Below are 26777 nucleotides of genomic sequence, written 5' to 3'. Positions count from 1 at the left end.
TTTTGTCTCTTCCACATGATCTATGCTTTTGAATGGATGGCCCAATTTTAGAGATACACTCATATGAGTTTCTAGTTTCATAGTTTTCTAATGTGATGTTTGATTAGTGAGAAATGGCATTCTAAATGGTGGTTCTGAATAAATAAATTATAGGAGGAAGAAGTGAAAGAGGAACAAGAGCAAGCCAGGATGAAGGAATCTGCAATTAGTCATGAAGATGTGGCTTTGAAGGAGATGGCTTTATCAACAGCAAGAGAAGCACAACAGCAGGCAATAGCACAAACATTGGAGAAGCAAGAACAGCTCTGTGAGCTTAGCCGTGCATTGGCTGTTCTAGCTTCTGTATCTGTAAGGACTTTGACTCTAAGAGCACTTATTTCTTTTGAAGATTCTGTCAAATTATGTTGGCCTGATGTTCCTTCCATCTGTCGTAAATCTTAAATGTTTCTTTTTGTTTCTAAACTGTGCAGTCAGTAAGCAGGGAACGTGAAGAGTTTTTGAGTTTGGTCAATAAGGAGGTATGCTAAAGTGCATTTCTTATATTTGTTATCTTCCTTGTGCATGTGAAATTTTAGTCTAGATCCTGGTAACTCAAGAAAATCATGGTCATTGGAGGTTACTGCATAGGGCTCACCTTAAAATTTGATAATTATCCATATTTATTCTTTTTTCATTTTCTCCTCCTTTGTTCACAATTAGGGCATTTTTCTCATTGGAGGCAAATCTAATAGGTGTCTTGTGGACTGCAAAATATGCATTACCAATATGGAACCCTCTGAATTCTACATTTCTTTCTTACTCTGTTACTTATTTTTCTTTTTTCCTTTTTTTCTTCTTTTTCTGTGGTGGTCAGTCTATTGTTGCTGTCATAGAATAGTAAAAATTCACTATTAGATGGTTATTAAATAATCATGTCTCTGTTTTCTTTTGGAGATGTTCTAAGGGGAATTCATCTGATTAGTCTTCTGTTAGAGTGAGCCGATTAGTCTTCTGTTAGAGTACTCTGCCCCACACTTAAGTGAGGGCAGTTTAGTCTTTGTAAGTGTAATTAGAACCTAATAAACATAAGGGGGTCGACTGAATGGGAGACTAATCAGTTTCCACTAAACCCTCCTGTTCTCTCTTTCTCTTGCATTCTTCCTCATCTTCTTCTTCCTTCTTCACTGGTTCGGATTACTGTAGCTGCTCCAAAACATGGTATCAGAGCGAGTTTTCTGACCTGCTTCTGCTTGCAAAGCATCTCAGCTGTGTTCGTGACACCCTCTTCTTCGTTTCTGGTTAGTTAATGGAGAGAGCTGGTTTGCCCTAGGTCTGAGACATCACAGCTTGTTGCTCTCTGCTGCGCACAGTTTTCTTCATCAAGGAAGGTGATTTCAGCAGTGAATGGTTGGTTGATACTCTCAAAGGAAGGTTGGTTATTTAGTCCTCTTGTGTTGCTAGTGTTTCTGGGTGGGAACCCTTCAAGAATCAGTTAGTACTGATTAGAACCTAGAGAACTAGGTTCATTGTTGCCCTACGAAGGGCTGTGTGTGCAGTAGCCGAATGGTGTAGGGCTGCTGTGAGTTGTTGAGTGGTGTTAAGGCTGCTGTAGGTGGCCGAGTGGTGTAAGGTGGAATGCAGTGACCTTGCCAAGCTCCTTGTGGTTGTGTAGTGCCCTCTTAAGTGTGTTAAACAAATCTGAACTAGGTGTAGCAGTTTGACTGTGTTGTGGTGCTTGTGATGTACAATTTTTTTTATTGAGTGGTTGTAAGAGGGCCTACTGTTGTGTTGTGGTGCTTGTGATGCTTATGTGGGTTGTAGGTGTGTGAAGTCAGCAGTAGTGTGAAGAAGAACAAGTGTGTGCTCCCACTGTTGTGTTTAGGGGCTGCAATAGGTGCTGAAGTATCAAACTGTGAACAACATCAATCAGCTTGTAGCTGAGAAGTAAAGTTAGAGGCAACTGTGAAAGAGTACAATGGCAGCAATAGGAGATGGCTACAATGATCAGAAACCTAATGTGGTAATTTTCTCCGACTACCTAGGGGTACAAATGACCTCAATTAAGTTGAATGGGGAGAACTATGTTCCATGGGCTAAATCAGTGGAAGTGTTTCTCAAGGCAAAGAAGAAAGTAAAGCATGTAAGAGATGAGAAGCCACCAGAGGACTCTCCAGGGTTTGATGATTGGGAGCAAGAAGATGCTCAAATCATGACTTGGCTGTGGAATAGTATGGAACCCAAAATTAGTGCCAACTTCATGTTCCTAGATACGGTTAAGGATATATGGGAGCATGCTAAGAAGCTATATTCTGGACAAGATAACACAACAAGAGTGTATCAGCTTTATCAGGAGTATTTTGATTTACAACAAGGAACCAAAACACTAGATGAGTACTATGCCAGCATGAAGAATATAAGGAATGAACTCAATGTCTATCACCCCCTTACTCCAGATATTAAAGTTCAGCAATAGCAAAGGGAGCAACTAGATGTTACAAGATTTTTAGTGGGGCTGAAGTTGGAATATTAACCAGTTAGAGCCCAAATATTAGGGGGGCTCTACTCTTCCTACACTTGAGGAAGTATTCTCAAAGGTTCGTAGAATTTCTTTAGGATAGACAGAGAACTCTACACAGTCTGATAGATCAGCACTTGTGACAGCTAGAGGGGTTGGACATAGTACAAGAGGGGGAGGTCATGCTCCTCGAGGAGGCCGTGGCAGTTCCGTTATTAGTCGGGGTGATCGTGACTCAGGGGGAGGCCGTGGCAGTTCCATTATTAGTCAGGGTGGTCGTGACTCAGGGGGAGGCCGTGGCAGAGTGAAGAATAACTCTACAAGGAAATGTACTCATTGTGGTAGAGAGGGACACAGTGAATTTTTCTTATGATCTACATGGCCCTCCCTCTAAATGGGCTAATCATGCTATAGCAGGTGAGGTTGATATCAGTGACAGTAAACCAGCAGACCGAACTCCTCCCACATCTACATCTACCTCTACCTCTGGGAGGGAAATGGTGAGCGTACCGCATGATGAGTATGAACGGTTCCTTCAAACTACTTCACAGCATACCACTGCCAGACTTGCCCAATCAGGTATTGCTTGCATGTCATCTAAAACCTCTCCCTGGATTATTGACTCTGGAGTCTCAGATCATATGGCCGGGACTCCAGGTGTGTTCTCTTCTCTTTCTAAAACCTCCACATCACAAACTGTTACACTTGCCAATGGGTCCTCATCTCCCATATGTGGTGTTGGTAATGTTGACATGGCTTCTGTGCCCTTATCATCTGTTTTATATGTCCCTAAGTTTCCATTCAATCTTATGTCTGTTAGTAAAATAACCAAAGCTCTTAACTGTTCTGTTACCTTCTATCCTTCCACTTGTGTTTTTCAGGATCTCAAGATGGGGAGGAAGATTGGTGGGGGGCATGAAGTTGGTGGACTGTATTATCTTGACGGTGGTGGATCTTCAATTGCTCTTCAGACTTCACTTACTCCTCTACAATGGCATTGCCGACTGGGACATCCATCTCTCAAGGCTCTCAAGATTTTGGTCCCGTCATTGAGTCATGTGTCAGCTTTGCAATGTGAGTCATGTCAGTTTGGGAAACATCGTCGTGTGTCCTTCAGTCCAAGAGTTGAGAGTCGTATGTTGAGTCATTTTTCTTTGGTTCATTCAGATGTTTGGGGTCTAATCAAAATAGAGTCTTATAATGGGTACAAGTATTTTGTCTCCTTTATTGATGATTGTTCAAGAATGACATGGATTTACTTAATGAAAGAAAGAAGTGAATTGTTTTCCATTTTTCAAAAATTCCATGCTGAAATACGCACACAATTTGGTGTTCCAATCAAAATTCTCCGTTCAGATAATGGTCATGAATACTTTCTTACTTCATTTCAACAATATTTAGAACAGCATGGCATTATTCATCAGACATCATGTGCATACACCCCTCAACAAAATGGGGTAGCTGAATGGAAGAACCGTCAGCTTCTTGAAACTGCTCGGTCTATTCTTCACAACATGAATGTTCCTAAACGTTTTTGGAGTGATGTTGTACTCACTGCATGTTTTCTCATTAATCGAATGCCCTCCTTCATCCTTCATGGTCAGTCCCCCTTCTCTATCTTGTTTCCCACTTTATCTCCCTTCCCATTAATTCCTCGTGTCTTTGGTTGTGTGTGCTTTGTCCACAATCTGAGCCCTAGAATAGACAAGCTAGATGCACGCTCAATTAAATGTGTCTTCCTTGGCTACTCACGGACTCAAAAAGGGTACAAGTGTTATAATCCCATTACCCGGAAGTGCTATGTCTGCCCTGATGTCACCTTTTTTGAGTCAGTCCCCTTCTTCTTAAGTCCTGAAGCGCCTTCGTCTCCACCCGCACTTCCTCTTCCTCTCCCTTTTAGTGATCCAGTTCCAGAGTTGTTGTTGGAGTAGACTCATCACCTCATCCCGTTCAGATCACCACCGAACGTCCACCAATCCGGCAAGTGTATACACGTTGAACGACACCGACCCCTCCTCCAGCTTCTACCTCATCTGCGGATCCTCCCATGGCTTCTATTGTTGAACCTTCAGACCTTAACCTACCCATTGCCTTACGGAAAGGTAAATGTAGTTCTACCCTCCATCCCATTTCCAATTTTGTTTCATTATCTCGTCTTTCTACATCACATCACCAGTTTGTTTCCCTTTTATCCTCTATTTCCATACCTTACAATGTTCAAGAAACTCTCAGTTCACCTGATTGGCAGCGGGCAATGGAGGAGGAACTTTCTGTTCTTCAACATACTCAAACGTGGGAACTTACTACTCTCCCACCTGGTAAGCATGCCGTGGGATGTAAATGGGTGTATACTGTGAAATACTTGCCAGATGGTAGTGTGGAGCGTCTGAAGGCCAGACTTGTTGCTAAAGGTTACTCACAGTTGTATGGAGTGGACTACATGGAGACATTCTCTCCGGTGGCTAAGATTGGTTCTGTTCATGTACTAATTTCCCTGGCAGTTATGTATGATTGGCCTCTGTTTCAGCTTGATATAAAGAATGCCTTTCTCCATGGTGATCTTGTGGAGGAGGTATATATGGAGCAGCCACCTGGGTTTGTTGCTCAGGGGGAGGATGGTAAGGTATGCAGATTGAAGAAGGCAATTTATGGGCTGAAACAATCGTTGCGTGCTTGGTTTGGGAAGTTTAGTAAAGTGGTGAAGAGTTTTGAAATGAAGCAGTGCCAGGTAGATCACTCAGTGTTCAGCTATGACTCAAAAGCTGGGAAGATTCTATTAGTGGTCTATGTGGATGATATTGTCATTACTGGCAGTGATAAATTGGGGATTGGCAAATTAAAGGTATTTCTGCAAAATCATTTCCAAACAAAAGATCTTGGAACATTGAAATATTTATTGGGAATAGAGGTTGCCAGGTCAAAACAAGGTGTAAATCTGTGCCAAAGAAAATATGTTCTTGATCTATTGGAAGAAACAGGACTGTTAGGTGCAAAACCGGCTGAGACCCCTATGGAACCAAATGTTAAGTTGCAGTGATACAGGAGAAGTATTTGAAGATCCTGGAAGGTATAGACGACTAGTGGGGAAGCTGAACTATCTGACTATCATGAGACCCGACATATCCTTTGCAGTCAGTGTGGTGAGCCAATTCATGCAGAACCCTCGTATACCTCACTGGGATGCAATTCTTAGAATTGTGAGGTATCTGAAAGGAGCTCCAGTCCGTGGACTATTGTATAAACTAGGAGGAAAACTTGAAGTAGTGGGGTATACAAATGCAGACTGGGCAGGCTCAGTGAATGATAGAAGATCTACTATGGGCTATTGCACATTTCTTGGAGGAAATCTTGTGACGTGGAAGAGTAAAAAGCAGACGGTTGTGGCCAGAAGTAGTGTTGAAGCTGAGTATAGGGCCATGGCACATACTACCTGTGAGTTAATGTGGTTGAGGAATCTTCTACAAGAAATTGGATTTCACATGGATAAACCTATGAGACTGTATTGTGACAACCAAGCTGCACTCCATAACTCATCCAATCCTGTATTTCATGAGAGAACAAAGCACATAGAGGTTGATTGCCACTTTGTGAGGGAGAAGGTCCTTGCTAGAGAGATAAACACAGAACATGTGGGCTCGAATGATCAATGGGCAGATTTGTTTACAAAATCTCTAAACTCACGAAAAGTGAACCATCTATGTAACAAGTTGGGATTATATGACATATATTCTCCAACTTGAGGGGGAGTGTTAGAGTGAGCCGAATAGGGGTAGTTTAGTAATCTCATGTCAGTTAAGTACTTTGCTTATGTGGCTGTTTTATTAGAGTACTCTGCCCCACACTTAAGTGAGGGCAGTTTATTCTTTGTAAGTGTAATTAGAACTTAATAAACATAAGGGGGTCGACTGAATGGGAAACTAATCAGTTTCGACTAAACCTTCATGTTCTCTCTTTCTCTTGTATCCTTCCTCATCTTCTTCCTTCTTCACTGGTTCGGATTACTATAGCTGCTCCAAAACATCTTCAATGACTGTACTACATGTATAAAACAGTTTCTATGGTAGAATACTTCTTTGCTATTTGTTGTAGTTTGTGTTATTATTATTATTATTATTATTATTTTATTTTTATTATTACTTTATGTTCTTGTATACAATGCTAACTGTGATAGAACAAGAATTAGAAGAAATTGATGTCTTTCTATTGAGAAAGTAGTACATATATATACAACCTTGTAGATACTAAAAAGGAGGAAAATCATACAGCATTGCAGATACAAAAAAGGAAGAAAATCATACAGCCTTGTAGATACAAAAAAGGAAGAAAATCATACAGCCTTGTAGATACTAAAATAGGAAGAAAATCAAAGAAAGAATAATTCCTATAATCAAGCTATTCCTAATTGGGCTAATACTACATATTTACAGCCTATAATTTTGTAACACTCCGCCTCAAGATGGAGCATAGATGTCAATCATGCCCAGCTTGTTACAAATATAAGAAATCCAAGCTCCATTAAGAGTTTTTGTAAAGATATCTCCTAACTGCTCTCCAGTCTTCACATTGCTGTAGAGATCAAGTTTTGTTGAATTTTCTCACGAACGAAATGACAGTCTATCTCGATATGTTTAGTTCGTTCATGAAAAACTGGATTCGAAGCAATATGAATCGCAGCTTGATTATCGCACCATAGCTTCGCTGGAACTAAGACTTTAAGACCGACCTCAGTTAAGAGTTGAGAAACCCACATAACCTCACATGAAGCTTGTGTCGTTGCTCTATACTCAGATTCTGCACTAGATCGCGACACCACATTTTGCTTCTTACTCTTCCACGAAACCAGATTACCACTAACGAAAACACAATAGCCAGTAGTGGACCTTCGATCAATCTTGGAACTTGCCCAGTCCACATCAGAAAAACACTCAATGTTACTGTGACCATGATTCCGATACAGTATCCCCCGTCCAGGAGCTCCTTTCAAGTAACACAAGATTTGTTCTAAGGTTGCCCAATGATGCACTGTAGGAGAGGACATAAATTGGCTTACAATACTAACTGAGTAAGCAATGTCTGGACGAGTCACTGTGAGATAGTTCAACTTTCCAACTAATCTTCTATATCGTTCAGGATCATCAAAAGCATCTCCATCCTTTGTGAGTTGCTGGTTAGGAAGCATTGGAGTACTACATGGTTTGACTCCCAGTTTCCCAGTTTCTGTTAATAGGTCCAAAACATACTTCCTCTGAGACAGGAAAATGCCTCTTTTACTCCTTGCCACCTCAATCCCCAAGAAGTATTTTAGGTGGCCCAAATCTTTAGTATTGAACTAGCTCTGCAAGAAAGATTTCAAGGATGAGATTCCCTTCGTGTCACTCCCAGTGATAACAATATCGTCTACATATACAACAAGTAGAATGATGCCAATGTGGACTGCTTATAGAAAGCAGTATGGTCAGATTTGCACTTCCTCATCCCAAACCTCTCTACTACCTGACTGAATTTTCCAAACCAAGCTCAAGGACTCTGTTTTAGTCCATACAATGATTTTTGAAGACGACAAACTTTCCCAAACTCCCCCTGAGCAACAAACCGAGGTTGTTGCTTCATATAAACCTCCTCTTGAAGAACTCCATGCAGGAAAGAATTTTTAATATCAAGCTGGTAAAGTGGCCAATCATATGTAGCTGCCAGAGAAATAAATAAATCATATGTAGCTGCCAAGGGAGAAAGTATCAGAATAGTCCACTCCATATGTCTGTGCATAGCCTTTGGCCACTAGGCAAGCCTTTAGGCGAGCCACTGATCCATCAAAATTAAATTTGACTACAAAGACCCACTTCCATCCAACCGCTTTCTTACCAGTAGGTAAATCGACCAGATCCCAAGTACCATTCTTAGTCAAGGCATTCATTTCCTCAAGCATGGCATCACGCCACCCAGGATGGGATAAAGCCTGGTGAACAGTTTTGGGAATCCCTACAGAATCAAGAGAGGCAACAAACGAACAAGAAGTAGAGGACAAACGATCATAGGTAACATAAGAGGAAATTGGATAAGTACATTGACGTTTACCTTTCCGAAGAGCAATGGGTAGATCAATATCACTAGGCATTGGATCTGATGACGAAGAAGAGACCGGTGCCGGACTTGTCATAGGAGGATTAAGTCGTCGAGAATAGACTTGAGTAATAGGTAGTTTTGGTTGAGAAGGTGGTGGTGGGGGTATTGGAACAACACTAGCGTCTGGACCGGTGGCATGATACACTAGTAGATCATCATCCTCTTGTGGACACACAGGTGTAGATGGAGTAGTAAAGAAAGGAAGATGTTCATGGAATGTAACATCAGCTGACACAAGGTACCTGTTCAAGAGAGTAGAAAAACACCTGTACCCTTTTTGGAGACGAGAGTATCCCAGGAAGACACATTTTAATGACTTGGGGTCCAATTTGGAAACCTGCGGACGAACATCACGAACAAAACAAGAACATCCAAAGATACGAGGTTCAACAGGAAACATGGATTTATTAGGAAACAAAATCTTATAAGGGATCTGATCATTTAGAACAGTGGAAGGCATGCGATTAATCAAAAAACACGCTGTAGAAACAGCATCAACCCAAAACTGTTAAGGAACATGTGTTTGAAATAAAAGAGCCCTGGCAGTTTCAAGAAGATGTCTATTTTTTCTCTCAGCCACTCCATTTTGAGATGGAGTATCAACACAAGATGATTGATGGAGAATTCCATTTTGAGTCATGTAAGTCTGGAAGGAATCAGAGAAATATTCTTTGGCATTATCACTTCGCAATGTTTGTACAAACACATCAAACTGGGTTTTTATTTCAGCACAAAAGGTTTTAAAATGTGAAAGCAACTCAGAACGAGATTTCATTAAATAAAGCCAAGTCATACGAGAAAAATCATCCACAAAGGTAACAAAATATCCAAATCCAGTCTTAGACATAATAGGACAAGGTCCCCAAACATCTGAATGTACTAACTCCAAAGCATGACTAGCCCTTTTATTAACTCGAGAAACAGACGATAGACGATGATGTTTTGCAAACTGACAAGACTCACAATCTAAAGAAGATACATCATGAAACTGAGGAGATAACTTCTTTAACAAAGGTAAAGATGGATGCCCCAACCGACAATGAGCTTCAAAAGGAGATAAAGTACTGGAACAGGCAATGGTCAGAGGTTCCTGGGTATCCAAAATGTACAGACCTCCTGATTCTCGTCCTTTACCAATAATCCTCTTCGTCATAAGATCCTGAAACAGATAATGATCAGGAAAGAATGAGATACAACAGTTAAGAGTACGAGTGGATTTGCTAACAAATACCAAATTAAAAGAAAATTTTGGTAAACTCAATACAGATGACAAAGAAAGTGTTGGTGTGGGATTGATAGTGCTAGAACCAAGGACAAAAGAAATAGAACCATCTGCTAAAGTGACTGAAGAAGGAAAAGTGTGTGATTGGAAAGTGGAAAAGAGACTAGGATTACCTGTCATATGATCTGTTGCACCAGAATTAATGACCCACTGAGAGGAAGAAGAAAGAAGACATGTATTGGTTTTACCTGACTTAGCAAGGGCAGTGATGGGCTGAGATGAGTTCTTTAATGCCTCTTGATACTGGGTAAATTTCGCATACTCATCTACAGAAATTGTAATGGTCTGATTTGACGATGGATGAGGAGCATCACTCGTAGTTACAACATGAGCTGACTGAGACCCAGAAGACTTCTGGTTTTTCTTTAGCAATTTCTAGCAAGTCCTTTTAGTGTGTCCTGGTTCATGACAATAGTAGCAAACTATTCCAGCATTCCAACCACAATTACTGCCACCTCTGCTACTATCCTGAGAATGAGACCGGCCAGTTGATCCACTATTCTGACTGACAAGTGCACTAGGTTGTTGTACAGGTGAGGTATGGGAACCAGTATCTGTACGAAGGACCCTACTAAAGACCTCTTTTAAAGAGGTAATCTCAGGATTAGACAAAATCTATGACTTAGCACCATCAAATTGAGGATTAAGGCCAGCCAAAAAACTCATAATAGCCATCTGTTCACGTTGAGTCTACTGAACTTTGATATCAGTACTGAAAGGTAACAAGGCGTTCAATTCTTCATAAGTGCGCTTGAAATTCATGAAATAGGTCTGAAGAGATTGATCCTGTTGTTCAGCCCGATAAAATGTCTTGCAAACATAAAAAATACGGGAAATATTTTCTTTACCAGAGAACAGAAAAGCCAAATATTCCATTAGTTCTTTTACAAACTCACAATGAGAGACATGACCGACGTACTCATTCTCAATAGAATTGCGGATTTGCAAAAACAATTGAGCGTCAATCCTTAGCCATTCAATGCGGGTCTCATCAGTAGGAGGGTCCTTAGTCAGATGGTTGTCCTTAGAGATACTCCGTAAATACAAACGAACAATCTTACTCCAGTCTAAATAATTAGTTCCGTTTAGTTTTTGTTCAGTGATCTTAGACAGAATGGGGATAACACTAGGCATAGCCAAGTTCTTTTGTTCAACCGCCATCATAAACACAGGAAAATAAACTTTTAACAACCAGCAAAGCCAATAAAACAGAATTGGCAGCAGATGCAACACCCAAACAGCAAGAAACCACAACTGGCAGCACCGAAATATCAACTGTATAAAAAGAACAAAGAAGAAAGACTTTCCTGATGGGCAAACAAACACCACAGCAGTAACACCGAGGCTGCTGTGCTACTCTCCGACCTGTTGCAGACTTGAAAGCCCTCTCCCGATCGAAGTGAAGAAGAGATGGGTGAAGGTGGGTAGGCCGATCTGGGATTCCGCTTCCACTGGTAGGGGCGGTGAGATGCAGATGTCACTCGGAATGGGTGACCCAGAGATTGCAGCTGCTGCTCACTTGGGCAACGTAAAGAATTCAAAGCTGCTCACTTGGGCAGCAGAGGGAAGAAAAGCAGAAATTAGTTTCAGACTGGAATTGGTGTCTCCAGCTCTGATACCATGTGATAGAACAAGAATTAGAAGAAATTGATGTCTTTCTATTGAGAAAGTAGTACATATATATACAACCTTGTAGATACAAAAAAGGAAGAAAATCATACAGCCTTGCAGATACAAAAAAGGAAGAAAATCATACAGCCTTGTAGATACTAAAATAGGAAGAAAATCAAAGAAAGAATAATTCCTATAATCAAGCTATTCCTAATTGGGCTAATACTACATATTTACAGCCTATAATTTCGTAACACTAACAAACACAATGACTACCATTAAGGTTCTGACAACCTGAGCCACTTCTTCTCAGTAACAATTCAATTTTTGTGCCATACATGTGACTGGTACATTCAAAACCAAAATTTTAGACAGATCTAATGCTTTTCCTATTTTAGTTATATATGTGTTTCGCTTCTGAAAATTAAAATGTGAAGTACCTAATTTATATTTTGTAACAAGTTGTATTTTGTTGAAATCTAATTCTATAATGTTTTTCCTCGCAGATAGAACTGTACAATAGCATGGTGGAGAAAGAGGGAACAGATGGTGAAGAAGAAGCTAAAAGGGCATATAGAGCTGCCAGGGAGGAGAGTGACCATGCTGCTGAAAGGGCATTAGGTGACAAAGTTTCTTCAGCTCTTATAGAAAGGGTAAGAGATTCTCAAAAAATTTGAAACCTTTTGTACAATATCGAGTTTCTATTCTTCATATATGCATATTTTGTTGTTTAGCTTATTGATTGTGGTACTCTCCTTGTGTACCTTAGCCATGCTCTTGGATTTCAGGTTGATGCAATGCTTCAAAAGCTTGAAAAGGAAATTGATGATGTGGATGCCAAAATTGGTGACCGTTGGAGACTACTTGACAGGTTAGTGCTTTTGGGGCGTACTTTTATATTTGTCTCGCATATATCATTGCTTTACTCATGGCCATTGCTTCTGTTATAGACCAAACTGTTAAATTTACTAATGATATTCTTGATATTCTGCTTTAAAATTCATGGATTTTAATTTTGAGTATTGGTAAGGCAAGTAATCTCTCATTCAATGAGCAACTAGTACTTGCTTTTATCTAGGTGATTGATTAGATCCTTCAATAACCACAACTAGGTAGAAATGATTTCTTGTATACACACAAAATGATCCAGATACAGATAGATATAGATATTATCTAAGTGCGTAGCATGAACCAAGAGTTCTACTACCAAAATGATGCAGTAAGATAAGAGGCTTAGGTGAGTAGCTAAGAATGGTTGGATGTGGGGAAGCATTTAGAAAAGAGAGGGATAGTAGCATCAGTAACACAGCTTTAAGCAAGAATCTTCAATATCTTAACTTGAAACAATTCAAGATTGGACTGGTATTAATCATTCAGTGAATATCATGTCAACAGACCCAGAGCAGAATACAAAATTCTGGGATGAAGAATGGATGCTTCAACCCTACCCTAAGGGTCCCTTACATAGAAAGTGAAAGTTACAGAAATTACAAAGAGGCCCTTCTAGGGCAACACAATTTAGAGAATTTACAAGGAGGCCCTTGCAGGGCTGAAGTGAAAATAATAAGAAATAAGAAAATAATACAATAAGGACTACAATAAAATGGTACATCAGGGAGTTTCTTCACACTCCCCCTCAAACTGACGCAAAGGCATGAGCATCAGCTTGCTTACAAGAAATAAGTGTTTGGATCTCTTCATGGCCTTTGTGAAGATGTCAGCAACTTGCATATCAGAGGCAACATGAGGGAGAGAGATTGAGTTCGCAAGAAACAGATCACGGATAAAGTGGCAGTCCACCTCAATACACTTTGTCCTTTCATGAAAGACAAGATTAGAAGCAATTTTAATAGCACTAGTGTTATCCGCATTTAGAGGAATGGGCATAGGAGAGGAATGTTCCAACTCCTGAAATAAAGATTGAAGCCAAAGAACTTCAATACAAACAGATACATTGCCCTGTATTCTTCTTCCGTAGAGGACTTGGAAACAGTCTGTTGTTTCTTGCACTTCCATGATATTAGAGAGTCACCCATGAAGACACACCATCCGGTAGTGGAGCGTCATGTGTCGGGGCATCCAACCCAATCTACATCAGCATAGGCTTTCAGTTGGATAGAAGAAGATGAAGAGAAGAAAAGACCCTATGATAAAGAACCTTGAATATAGTGGATAATTCGATGAACCGCAGTCAAATGAGGTTGACTAGGTGCAGAGACAAACTGACTAACAACCCAAACTGCATGTGAGACATTAGGACAAGTCATGGTCAAATTGATGAGAGATCCTACAAGTTGCCAATAGAGGGAAGCATTAGGAAGCAGGGATCCTTCTGATTTGGATAATTTGACATTCAACTCCAAGGGAGTATCAACCTATTTATTATCACTAAGGTTGGCCAACTTAACGAGACCAAAGGCAAACTTGTGTTGGCAGACAAAATAACCTCGGGAGCTCTGTTGCACTTCAAGTCCCAAGAAATAGTTAAGAGGGCCGAGATCCTTCATGTGGAAGGAACTATGGAGAAGAGACTTGAGGTCTTGGATTCCATCTATATCATCTCCAGTCAATAGTATGTCTTCCACATACAATAAGAGAATGGTAAGGCCTTGGGGTCTTTTTCGAACAAAGAGAGAGTAGTCCGATGCACTTTGGCTATATCCGGCTTGCACGACAACATCTCTGAATTTTTCAAACCAAGCTCGAAGGGCTTGTTTAAGCCCATAGATGGACTTCTTTAGTCGACAAACAAGGGAGGGATCACTGCAGTACCCTGGAGGAGGTTTCATATATATTGTTTCCTTTAGATGCCGATGTAAAAAGGCATTTTTCACATCCAGTTGAAAGATTGTCCAAGAGTGAGTAGTAGAGAGCTAAAAGAACACAGACTGTAGTAATCTTGGCTACTGGAGCAAAAGTCTCTTCATAGTCAATTCCATGCTCCTGCTTATATCCTTGTGCCACAAGCCTAGCTTTGTAACGGTCTAGAGACCCATCAGATTTCAACTTGATGGAATAGACCCATTTTCTCCCAATAATATAGCCATTTGAAGGTGCTGGGATAAGGTCCCAGGTGTCATTCTCATGCAAAGCTTGAATCTCTACATCCATGGCTTCTTGCCACTGAGGGCTGCTACTAGCCTACTGGTAAGAGCGGGGAATATCTGTAGAGGTCAAAACAGTAGAGAAGGAGCTATGGTTTGAAGGAAACCCATAGCGGTCAGGTGGTTTGGAGATACAAGCAAAACGACATTAAGGAATAGGAGGAATAATTGAGGAATCTAAAGCTGGAGCATCACTTACAAGGTGGTCTGTGATGGGCGAGGGATCCAGACCAGGAGGAAGAGGGGTCGTAGGCATAAGAGCTGGACTATGAACCCGCTTGCAAGAGAAGACAAGAATTTCCTTCTTAGCAGTGGTGATGGAGAACCTGTTGTTCAAAATCATTCAAAACTGAAACAAAGGGTGCAAATAACATGGCAATTCCTAAAAAAAAAAAAGAGATATGCTCAAGAAAAATCACATTTCGAGAGATACGAATTTGACGTGATGAGGGATCGTAACAAATGAATCCCTTGTGGCTTGGGCTATACCCTACAAAAGCACACATGACAGACTGAGCTGAAAGCTTTGAACGTTCACGAGGAGGAAGATGAACAAAGTATAGACACCCAAAGATATGAAGACGAGAAAGATCTTGGGGGGATCCAAACATCTTTTGATGAAGAGAAATGTTAGCAAGCACAGGTGATGGGATACAATTGATCAGATATACTGCAATGCTAGTGGTCTCAACCCAGAATGTGGGAGGTGCATGTGATTCTTGTAGGAGAGTCATTAAAACATTGAGAATGTGCCATTCTTTCTCTCCACCACACCATTTTGCTAAGGAGTGTCTGGGCAGCATTGTTGGACTTGTATGCCAAGATGTTTCAGGTAAGCCAAAAAATCTCCGTCATTGTACATTCACTTGAAATGAACTCGAAACATGTTATGAAACAACCTAAAGGTTGAAAACACTTCTGATTTGTGTTTGAGAAAGTAGATCCAAGTGTACCTGGTACAATCATCAATAAATAGCACAAAATACATGTTTCCCATCTGAGAGACAACAGAAGAAGTCCCAACATCACTATGAATAATTTCAAAAGGTGAAGTAGCATGCTCAGCTCGGTGAGTGAATGGTAAAATATGACTCTTACTCAAACAACAAGAAACACAAGATGTATCAAAGGATTTCATAGAAGGAATTTTAGTTTTAATAAAACCAGACTCAAACAAGTATTTAAGTTTATCAAAATTTGGGTGGCCCAAGTGTTTATGCCATAAATCCCAAACATAGTTTCTCTAACTCAAAATAGGACTCAATGTAGAAGAGCTCAAAAAAGCAGAGGATGATGCTGATGGAGATTTCTTAAACTCCAATGCAAACAAGTGGCCCATCCTACGCCCCTTCCCTTTCACCTTCCCAGTGCACTGGTCTTGAATCAAACAACCATCAGAAGAAAAGGTTAAAATATGACCTTCATCAACTAATTGACTAACTGAAATAAGGTTGGCAGTAAGATTAGGAACAATGAAGGTTTTAGCAAGGGAAAAGGACTTTGAGGGAGAAAGTTTGATACACAAGTTATCACTCCTAATGATGTCAAGTTTTTCACCATTAGCAGTGACAATGTGTCTATGGTTGGTTTCAGACAATCTGTTTGAAGGTTTAGGATAGGCCCCGGTATATGATTTGTAGCAGTAGAATCAATTATCCAAACGGGAGAATAGCAATAACTGGAGAACTCACCAGATAGGCCAATAGCAGAAAAGGTAGATGAGATGGCAGAAGATACCAGTTGTTGTATCTCTTCTTTATTCATGGAAGCAAAGGATTCTCCCTTGGAAATGGGGGTATTGGACCAGACACTTGATAATCATGTGGCTGATTCTTCTTCATGGGTCCCTTGGGTGGACAAATTGGGCAATCTAGAATGGTCCTTTCCACCAGATTTCTTATTCCCTCGTGCAAGAAAGACCTCCCTGAATCAGGATGTTTCCCTTCTATGTTTGCAGTAGTTAGGAGTCTAGTTTCTTTCCTCAACAATTCTCCCATTACAGAGTCTAAGTCTGGAAGAGTTCCTCTACTCAAAATATTTGACCTGATTATTTCATACTTAGGTCTCAGCCTCATGAGAAATTGGTTAACTTTCCTATTTTCAAAATGTTTCTGCAAATAATTGACACATTCAACAGGATCAGAGGGTTCAGTATGAACAAGTTCATATTTAGCCCAAAGATCAATAAAGCCTGAATGGTATTCTTGAATCTTTTTGTCCCCCCAGCAATAAGCAAAGATTTCAGATTCAATCCGGTATTGCTGTGACATATTGGACTGATAATACACCTTTTTCAAGTAGGCATACATCTAATAGGAAGTCCTTAGTCTTCTCATAGGAACACTAATGTGAGGCGCAATGGAGCTCAAAATCCATGAGACTAACTTTCTGTTGTCAAGCTTCCATTGTGTATAGGCTTTACTATCAGCTTCATCCTCATCAGGTGTACTTACAGTCCCATTCAAGTAACCTTCAAGTCCCTTTCCCTCAACATAGAAATCAAAATGGAACTTCCACATATTGTAATTAGTTCCATCAAATTTTACAGGGAGAAAATCTACTTTGTCAACCATCAAGAATAAATAAAGGCAACCCAGGAAGAAAAGTAGTAGCACCGAAATTCGAAGTTCAGGGATGTTAACCACTTCACTTAATTCAATAGCAGTTTAAGTCAACAGTTCAATCAAGGTTGCAGCAAACAGTTCAGACAAACAGCAATAAATCTGGTCTGAAAGAGAAATATAGTCAAATATTTTTTATACAGATTTGCTACCCTGTAGAGGAATCAAAATCCTCCAAGAAATTTATCCAGAACAACTCCAACTAGTTGTGTTGACAGTCCAACCTGATGGTTCCAGGACTGTTGAACTAAGGAGAGGAGTGAATGCCCTCAGTACTGAACACAGCTCCTACCAAGTAGCCCTAGGACAGCACAAAGAAAACTAGGGTTACAAGAGAGATTCACCAACCTGATGTATGCAGTTCAAATCAGCCACCAATAGGATTCAGATAAGCAGATTGAAGGGAATGAAGAAGTCTGTTGAAACCCTTCAATCTGAAGCACCATTAGTCAAGAACGAAATGTTGGAAGTTTGGAGAAGGCCTGAGAATAAAGCAGTCCAAGGGAAAACTGCTGCCGCCCTTCAGAGAAGACCAGAAGAAGAAGAAAACTGCTGCCGCCCTAGAGAGAAGACCAGAACTCCTCCAAAGCTTGACCAATCTCGAAAAAAGCTTCTGAGTTAGAAGAACAGACCAGGGCAACGCAATCAATCAGGTTTCTTTACAAACAGAGGCATTCCAAGAGAATTCCATGAAGACCTCTCTTGCAGAAATCTCAGAACAGAGAGAAAGGATTAGGATTGATCAGAACAGCCCTATCTTCAGACAAAGCACCCAGACGCCAGCAGCCTTTGAGATATCAGAGAAAGAGTATAAAGCAAGAGCTGATTACAGAGCGGCCTGCTTTGATACCATGTCAACAGACCCAGAGAAGAATACAAAATTCTGGGATGAAGAACAGATGTTTCGACCCTACCCCAAGGTCTTTTATATAGAAAGTGAAAGTTACAGAAATTACAAAGAGGCCCTTCTAGGGAAACACAATTTAGAGAATTTACAAGGAGGCCCTTCTAGGGCAATACAATAAGGACTACAATAAAATGGTACATCAGGGAGTTTCTTCACATATCATACATCTTGAGATAGTTGGAGTGGCATCATCAAAGAACAAAGTGCTAAAAACAATTGTCATTCACTCAATTGATCACAGAAAACGAGCAAATTCACATGATAGACCAATCTTGCCACAAGGAAACTAGTATTAGAGCTCAAGTTTTACTTCTTAACTAATATTCCTAGAAAACTACAACTTTCCATACATTTCTTTGTGACCATGTACTTGACCGCACATCACTTTGAATTAATGCTGTCTTTCTCTATTCCTTATTTTAATTCCAAGAAATATGCCTTATCTACACTTCTAATACCAAAACACCAACACTACACTGCATTCACTTCCTAATTAATGATTTCAAGGTTTACAAATTCGAAAAATGAGTTATTGATCTTGGTATGGAAATAATTTTTGGGTATTTGTTTGGATATAGTTTGGATAATGGTACTATTCATGATCTTGGGTGGAGTATGGACATGGTTCCAATGTCTGTAACACAACATTGCTTGAACAGAGAAGAGCAGCAGAAGTTCAATTCCCTGCCCCCCAAATAAGCCTCCCAAAAGTCCTTCAGCAGGAGCCCAAGTCCTCTATTTATAGAGGAAGCTCGCCATGCTACCATGCACAGCTGAAACTGTTCTAGAACATTCTCTACTTTGTGAGAAAGTGGGGAACACATCCCACTTTCCTCAGTAAAGGAAAAAGGTTGTCTGGGGGACCATTGTACCAATTGCAGACGTTCATGGGAGTCATCCCGGTAGAGACATGTGTCCAGAGATACGAGGTCTATCCCACATGATTTCCCTGGTCTCCATGTTTCTGCTGCATGAAGGTCTTAATCAGGGGCTCACGTGATGCAGGTCTTCCAGGAACAAGACTGACTCCACCCTCTCACACCTAGTTATGGGCTTAATGATAGACTTGAACAAGACTTTTAACCTATAAAGGGCATGCAGTACGCGAGACTCCTGCTAATGCAGGGAACCCAACCTATAAAGGGCAGCCAGTACACGAGACTCCTATAAAGGGCAGCAGATCGCAATGGAGCAACCCAACCGTTGCACCAAGGCCCACCCTCAAGACTTTTAACCAATTTATAGGCCTAAACAATGGCCCCTTTGGTTTCTCATTCAGGGCTGGTATGGGAATCTAAAATCAATAATAATCTAATATAAGGTATTATCTTCTTTTACCATAGTTTCAGTTCCGTAAAGAAATAAGAATTCTAGTAGAAAGATTATACAACCTTCTAGAAGAGACATGCATGGTCAGACATCATTGTGGTCATGTCCTCATCATCATCATCTGAGCCATTTACCCCCTCCCAACTATATATTGTCAATTAATCTTGTGTAAATTCTAGGAGTGATCATGGGCTTGGCCTTGAAGTTTTAGGTTCAAGGCCAAACTGTCTTGTATGTGGGCTCAAGTAGGCCAGTATGAAAACATAGGTCTAGTCCTTAGGCCCGGAACTTATAGGCTGGGCTCAGAACAGTTTCCCATAGCAACTTGCATTTTCTAGTAATGTCTTTTGTTCCCTGTAAGCATGCTTAATGTTGTGGGCCTTGGATGATTTTATGATTACTTCCGATGAGAATAAGCATGAAAAAAGCGACTGGTGCACCTCTATTGGGCCCTATCTATAATCTGGAGGAGCCGCTTTGGATAAATATAGTTGACACAAGTGATCACATTGATAAGTCTTATTGTTCATTCCTCTGGTGGAAGTCATGATTTACAGGTGGAGATTCATTTTGTAGCTTAATCGCCATGCCTTGTCCTTTCCATGCTACATTTGATGATTTCATTTGTTTCGTTTGTATGAACAATAACTAGCAGTATTTATTGAAGGTATTAAAATAAATCCCAATATTTTTATCAGTTGATATTGCTCTAGAGGTATATCACTCAGCAAGCATATATTGGCATTGGTACCTGAATGGTCTCCACTTTTTCCAAGATGCATTATTGCATTAAATTATACTATATCTGACCATGTCTATATTTCTTGAGATCTATATTACACATATAGATATGAATGCCCTGTTTAATATGATGACAGAATTAACACCACAATTAGAGAAAAACGCTAATAGGGGGCTATTAACATGTGAGGGGATATACGATATGGAGGATGGAACATTAATTGCACAAATAAAAACATGATTCTGTATCTTGAAAGGCCAAAAGCATATATCAGTCAATAAACTAGTAGGGATCTTCTAAATTCTGTCCTCTTTACTAGTTTTAAGGGGGTCCAAAATTCCTGCAGTTTGCCTAGTTGATTACTGTGAATAAACCCTAGTTGATTCTAGGTCAAAGTAGAGAAGAAGAAAGAAGAAAGAAAAGAGAAAGAAGAAGAAGGAGAGAAGAAGAGTATTCGGCCAAACTAGAAGAGAGAATATAAAAAATCACTCTCCTAGCCAACCCACTTGAATTTTATTCAAAAAACTTAGAGTTACAAGAAAGACAATTTTGTCCCTCATAGAAGATGGGACACATAACTTAAACTCAGATACAATACACCTTTCACTTTCAAGAAGATACACCAAAATGACCAAAATACCCCTGACTCGAGCATTCTAACACTCCCCCTCAAGCTAGAGAGTATATATCATATAGTCCCAGCTTGTTACAAATGTAATCTATTCTTCCCCGAGACAATCCTTTTGTGAAGAGATCTGCCCACTGATTTCCTGAGCTCACATGAAATGTAGTTATTACCCCGCTTAACACTTTCTCTCTCAAAAAGTGACAATCCACTTCAATATGTTTAGTTCTTTCATGGAAGACGGGATTGGATGAGATGTGAACAATGGCTTGATTATCACAGTATAGTTTCATGGGTTTGTCAATTGAGAAACCCATCTCCTATAGTAAGTTCTTCAGCCATACTAGTTCACATGTGGTATGGGCCATAGCCCTGCACCTACTTCTGCACTACTTCTTGCCACCACTGTTTGCTTGTAGTTCTTCCAAGTTACAAGATTGCCACCTAGGAAGGTACAACACCCTGTCGTTGACCTCCTGTCTGATATAGAGCCATGCCAGTCAGCATCTGTGCACCCTACTATCTCAAGAGTTCCTCCCTTTTGGTATAACAAACCACGACCTGGAGCACTCTTTAGGTACCTAAAAGTTCTCTGAACAACTTCCCAGTGAGGAACCCGGGGATGTTGCATAAACTGACTCACCACACTCACAGCAAATGATATATCTGGTCGGGTAATGGTCAGGTAGTTCAACTTTCCCACCAACCTTCTGTATCTTCCGGGATCATCAAACTCTTCACCTGCATCCACACTTAACTTGGCATTGAGTTCCATAGGAGTCTCTGCTGGTTTAGCACCTAACAACCTTGTTTCTTCAAGTAGATCAAGAACATATTTTCTTTGACATAGGTTGATCCCCTGTTTTGACCTTGCAACCTCTATTCCTAGGAAATACTTTAGCATCCCCAGATCTTTTGTATTGAAGTGGTCCTGTAAGAATTTTTTCAGCCTGTCAATTCCATTGCTGTCACTTTCAGTTATGAAAATATCATCCACATACACGACTAGCAAGATTTTCCCATCCTTTGAGTTATAGCTGAACATAGAATGATCAACCTGACACTGTTTCACCCCAAAGGCCTTCACCGCCAAACCATGCACGTGGAGATTGTTTCTGTCCATAGATTGCCTTTTTGAGCCTGCACACCTTACTAGCCTCCCCCCGAGCAATAAACCCTGGTGGTTGCTCCATAAACACCTACTCAACAAGATCACCATGTAGGAAATTTCAGTAATTGTGCTACTACTCTTAGATGTAGCATTGTTAGCCCAAGTGTTGGGTGGATCACGCAAATCATAACAGACATTAACTGTGTGCCCCTCTAAGCCACAATGTGTACATTTTCTCTGAGCATTACTCCTTCCTTTTCCACGGCCTCCCCCTGACTCTCGGCCTCCAATCCGGCCACTAGCCCGGTTAAACATGTATCCACCACAGTTGCTTGGAGGGCCACTGCTGCTACCACCACTTCTACTTCCACGGCCACTCCCTTTAGTCACTACCAAACCAGATCTATCAGAGAAGGAAGAATGTTCCACCGGCTCAATGGATGTCCTCTTAAGATGGGCAAAAACTTCTTCAAGTGAGGGGAGAGTTGATCCCCCCAATATCTATGCTCTGACAGGCTCATACTCAGCCTTCAAGCTCACAAGAAACCTAGTCACATTAAGCTGTTCATGTTGCTGTTGTTGGATATGGACATATGTTAGAGGGTGATACACATTTAGCTCATTGTGGATGTTCCTCAAACTTGCATAATACTCTTCTAAGCTTTGACTTCCTTGCTTCAAATTGAAATACTCTTGGTATAACTGATATACCCTAGTTGTATTGTCTTGTCCACAGTACAACTTTTTAGCATGATCCCAGATCTCTTTGGCTGTATCTAGGAACATGAAGTTCACACTAATCTTTGGTTCCATGCTGTTCCAAAGCCATGTCATTATCTATGCATCATCTTGTTCCCAATCACTGAACCCAGGGGAATCAGAGGGAGGTTTCTCCTCCCTCACATGTTTTACTTTCCTCTTGGCCTTCAAGAACACCTCCACAGATTTTGCCCATGGTACATAGTTCTCACCATTCAACCTGATGGATGTCATTTGAACACTTAGATAATCTGGAGAAAGCATGATGCCGGTTTTGTTGTCATTCCCATCTACAGATGAAGCCATCTCAATTATTTCACCTTTGAATATACACCACAATCTCACACTCTTCACAAGACTTATCTCACTTATGATACCACCAACTCCACCTTCTTCAATTGCACATTACACACAACACTCTAAAGCTGAAATCATTCAGTCAACACATCAAACACTTGGACTGCACACTGCAGGATCATTTACCATCAACACACCATGGCTGAAATTACTTAGTCATTTCATCGAACACCTGTTCTTCATACTGCAGAAGTGATTACACACAAGGTCTAGGGGTTCACTTTTAAGCATTTAGAATCATAGATATGTCAGCCACCACAACACAACCATCACCACACCACTGTTGTCGTTGACATCAGCAGCCTAATACTCTTCTTTCAGCACACATGCGAGCAAGAAAACAAAGGAAAATGACTGATATGTGTATCAGTTTCACCCAGCACCACAACAACTAACTTTTGAAGCACAAAAATTAGCATTCACAGTTCATTTCTGAACACACGACAGCAGTGTCCATACCTATATACGTCCAGCCCTCTTCGTACACTGAATAGAGGGTCTAATATACCACTTCAACGACCACCACAGCACCGGCTAGAGGCATTCTCACCTCTAGGCCCTCAAAACGGCAACTCCTTTTCAGCCCTTTATCAAGTCTTCAATCAGGTCAGCTGTAGGATGATGAAGCCTACTGTGAAGCTGGCGGCGAACCCAAGAAGAAGACAGCAGCAAGAAAACACAAGACCTTATTGCTCTGATACCATGTGAATAAACCCTAGTTGATTCTAGGTCAAAGTAGAGAAGAAGAAAGAAGAAAGAAAAGAGAAAGAAGAAGGAGAGAAGAAGAATATTCGGCCAGACTAGAAGAGAGAATATAAAAAATCACTCTCCTAGCCGATCCACTTGAATTTTATTCATAAAACTTAGAGTTACAAGAAAGACAATTTTGTCTCTCATAGAAGATGGGACACATAAATTAAACTCAGATACACTGGACCTTTCACTTTCAAAAAGATACACCAAAATGACCAAAATACCCCTGACTCGAGCATTCTAACAATTACTAAATAATTAAAGTTCTGATGTCCTGCCTAATTTAATTAAACTGGTAGAATTGACAAATTATATGTAGTATAATTTGTTGTAATATATAGACAATACACCTTGTAAATGTCCAAGTGGTATTCCAAGTAATATATCAGATAACTATCATGTCCAAACAACTGCATAAATCATGTAAAGCATGTAAATTATCAGCTTGAAACTTGATCATATGAGGGACACAATTAATTGATCTTTATATTATTGATCTGGTTAGGAGTATTAGAAATTATGTTGGAATGTCCTTGTGTAGGCAGAAAGGTATTTTTGCCCTTGCTTACATATACACAGCTCGACTGCTCAGTAGTGACTGGTATTTTATGTTGTAATTGGTTGGCAACCAGCATATGGAAACTGATCTTTTTTCTCTCCACCAATTTCTTTCTATTCCTTTTCTCCTTTTCTATTTTATGTTCTTTCTCTTTATCAAATCAGTGGTTCAGTTAATTTATTACAAATATGATGTAATTTTGATATTGAAATTTTAGTGGTCCTTAGTTTGTGTTTTTGAGCAATGCGTCCAGATTTTATAAAATTTGTTGGAATTTATGTACTTGGAAGTCTGAATATAGTGAGACAATTGGTGTTAATGAACACCTATTTCTTATGCAATTCATTTCATTCAGCATATAGACAAAAACTTATCAGAGTATCTCATTGACTTCATCTATATGATGCAGGGATCGTGATGGGAAAGTTACTCCAGAGGAGGTGGCTGCTGCAGCTTTATACCTCAAGGACACGTTAGGCAAGGATGGGATTGAAGAGCTTATAAACAACCTTTCAAAAGATAGAGGTTGGTCACTTAATATTCTTTCCTGCTGTAATCTGATTCCTTTTCTTGTTTACTGAATATATGTCTTTTTACAACCAAGAGATCTCTTGAGCCAAGTCAAATTATCTAATTTGTTGCATTTTCTTAAAATGTTGATAAATAGAAGGTAAGAAGATAAAAATAATTCAAGGCTAAGCTTTCGTAAGAATTTTATGTTATGAGATCTCTTATCTACACCATGAATGATGGGTTTTTCACCATGAGCTCAAATGTGGTACTGCACTAGGACTGATGGATTTGCTCATTTCACATTCTTGTTTTCTTTGCTTATTGAATTCAACCAATACTTATTACCTTATGAAGTATGTAACCTAAAATTTCTCACAACAGAAGGAATGATTCTCGTTGAGGACATTGTCAAATTAGGCAGTCGTGCAGAGGATGCCAATACAACAGAAGCAGGAAGAACTTAGATATTAAAATATTCAAAATTGTATATGCTTTATTTTTGAGTTTTGACTCATTATGTTAAGAGGCAGAATTGCATGATGTTCTAGAGTGTCTACATTTTACCTGGTCGCTTCGGATGCTTTGTATCAATGAATAGTCTTCGAGGTGTTATGGCAGCATACCTGGGATTTATTACTCAGCTCAGATGCTGTGCAATCAGGTCACATGAGAAACATTAATGATTCTTTGCAGCAGTTGATGAAAATGAAGCTTTTGTTTCTGCTGTAAATTTATTGCATGGGAAAAGAATAAACATACATAAATGACAATGCCACAAGTTCTAATATTGCTTTTGAAGTTTTGATATTTGACGGTGGAAATGAAATAATGAATATGATTTTAGAAGTTCTATTTTTCTTTTTTTTTTCTTTTTCTTATGGACATAACATAATACGATTTTAAAGTTGATTATCCTTTATCATAAGGAGAAAAATGGTTTTTGGAACTTAATTTTTGCTACCATCAGCAATTCAAAAAACAAATGCTACTTGGTACATTTTCTGGACACAAGGATGATGGCTACCGCAAGAAATATGGCAGGAATAAATGCTATGATAAGTTCCAGTTTTAAACCTTGGGTGGATTTTATGAAGCTTTTCGTTTCGGGTAGTTTATATATCATGTCTTGTAAGATCAATACCCATATCTTATTTTTTTTCTTTTTTAGTTTGATAATTTACAAATATGTTATTATTATTATTATTAAAAATCCCAAACTCCATGTATTTTATGTATCGGTGACCCTGAAAACTGACTGATACGTATCATATGATATGGTTTGATATGTATAGATACTATATTCTGTTATAAGCAGCCTCTTGATTGATTCAATTCAAACTTGTGATGCGACATGGTTTTTTATTTGAATTGTTACATATTCGACAAATACAGCCAAATGGTCTCACTATGATGATATTATTTAAAAAACTTACGATCAATCAACTGATGTCTAAACTGGTAGTCAGTGGGTATTATCGAAATTCTCATATTTTTGGGAGAATTGAGGTTCAGACCAGGGTCATAATTTCTAAGTCCAAAATACTGTTGGGGTAGGTGCCAGTTCAGAATTGATGCTAATTCATGGGCAGAATTGATGTATAGAGTGTGGGTTATTGACATTTTAAATATTTATAGCTCTGTAATGAAAATCAGAAATCTGCGTTTAACCTGTCTCTACTTTTTCATTTTTTTTTTCTTTTGTTTTGATTTGTCAAAGTTCTTCTAGTTAATCATATATTAATTATGGCATTTTTTCACTTTCAAATTAAGCCCATTAATTATAATATTAATTGTCATTTATTTCTGTTTATTGTCTTATTAAATATGGTCTACAAAATTTCATCTCGCTTTTAGCATGAATTGAAATAGGGTCCTTTTAGATTAGAG

General features: G+C 39.6%; 1 protein-coding gene across 3 annotated transcripts in view; it reads left to right on the top strand.

Annotated features, from left to right (window-relative positions):
- The window catches only part of LOC148873424 (uncharacterized), a 94393-nt gene extending 68657 nt beyond the window's left edge, over positions 1-25736 (top strand). For 2 of the 3 annotated variants that reach the window (XM_088976353.1, XM_088976349.1), the window contains 6 exons: positions 154-348; positions 471-518; positions 12017-12163; positions 12299-12381; positions 24787-24902; positions 25272-25736. In XM_088976353.1, the coding sequence (XP_088832479.1) occupies positions 154-348; positions 471-518; positions 12017-12163; positions 12299-12381; positions 24787-24902; positions 25272-25354 (672 nt within the window). In that variant the 3' untranslated portion in view covers positions 25355-25736. Of the gene's footprint in view, positions 1-153; positions 349-470; positions 519-12016; positions 12164-12279; positions 12382-24786; positions 24903-25271 lie in introns of all 3 variants that reach the window. The other variant, XR_016109586.1, reaches the window with a different exon arrangement.
- Positions 25737-26777: the final 1041 nt, after the last annotated feature.

The sequence above is a fragment of the Nelumbo lutea genome, chromosome 1 (assembly GCF_056320005.1).
Source record: "Nelumbo lutea isolate HS-2025 chromosome 1, American lotus-T2T, whole genome shotgun sequence".
Classification (NCBI taxonomy): domain Eukaryota; kingdom Viridiplantae; phylum Streptophyta; class Magnoliopsida; order Proteales; family Nelumbonaceae; genus Nelumbo; species Nelumbo lutea.
Note: the sequence above shows the minus strand (reverse complement) of the source record. Positions and strands in the feature narration are given on the sequence as shown.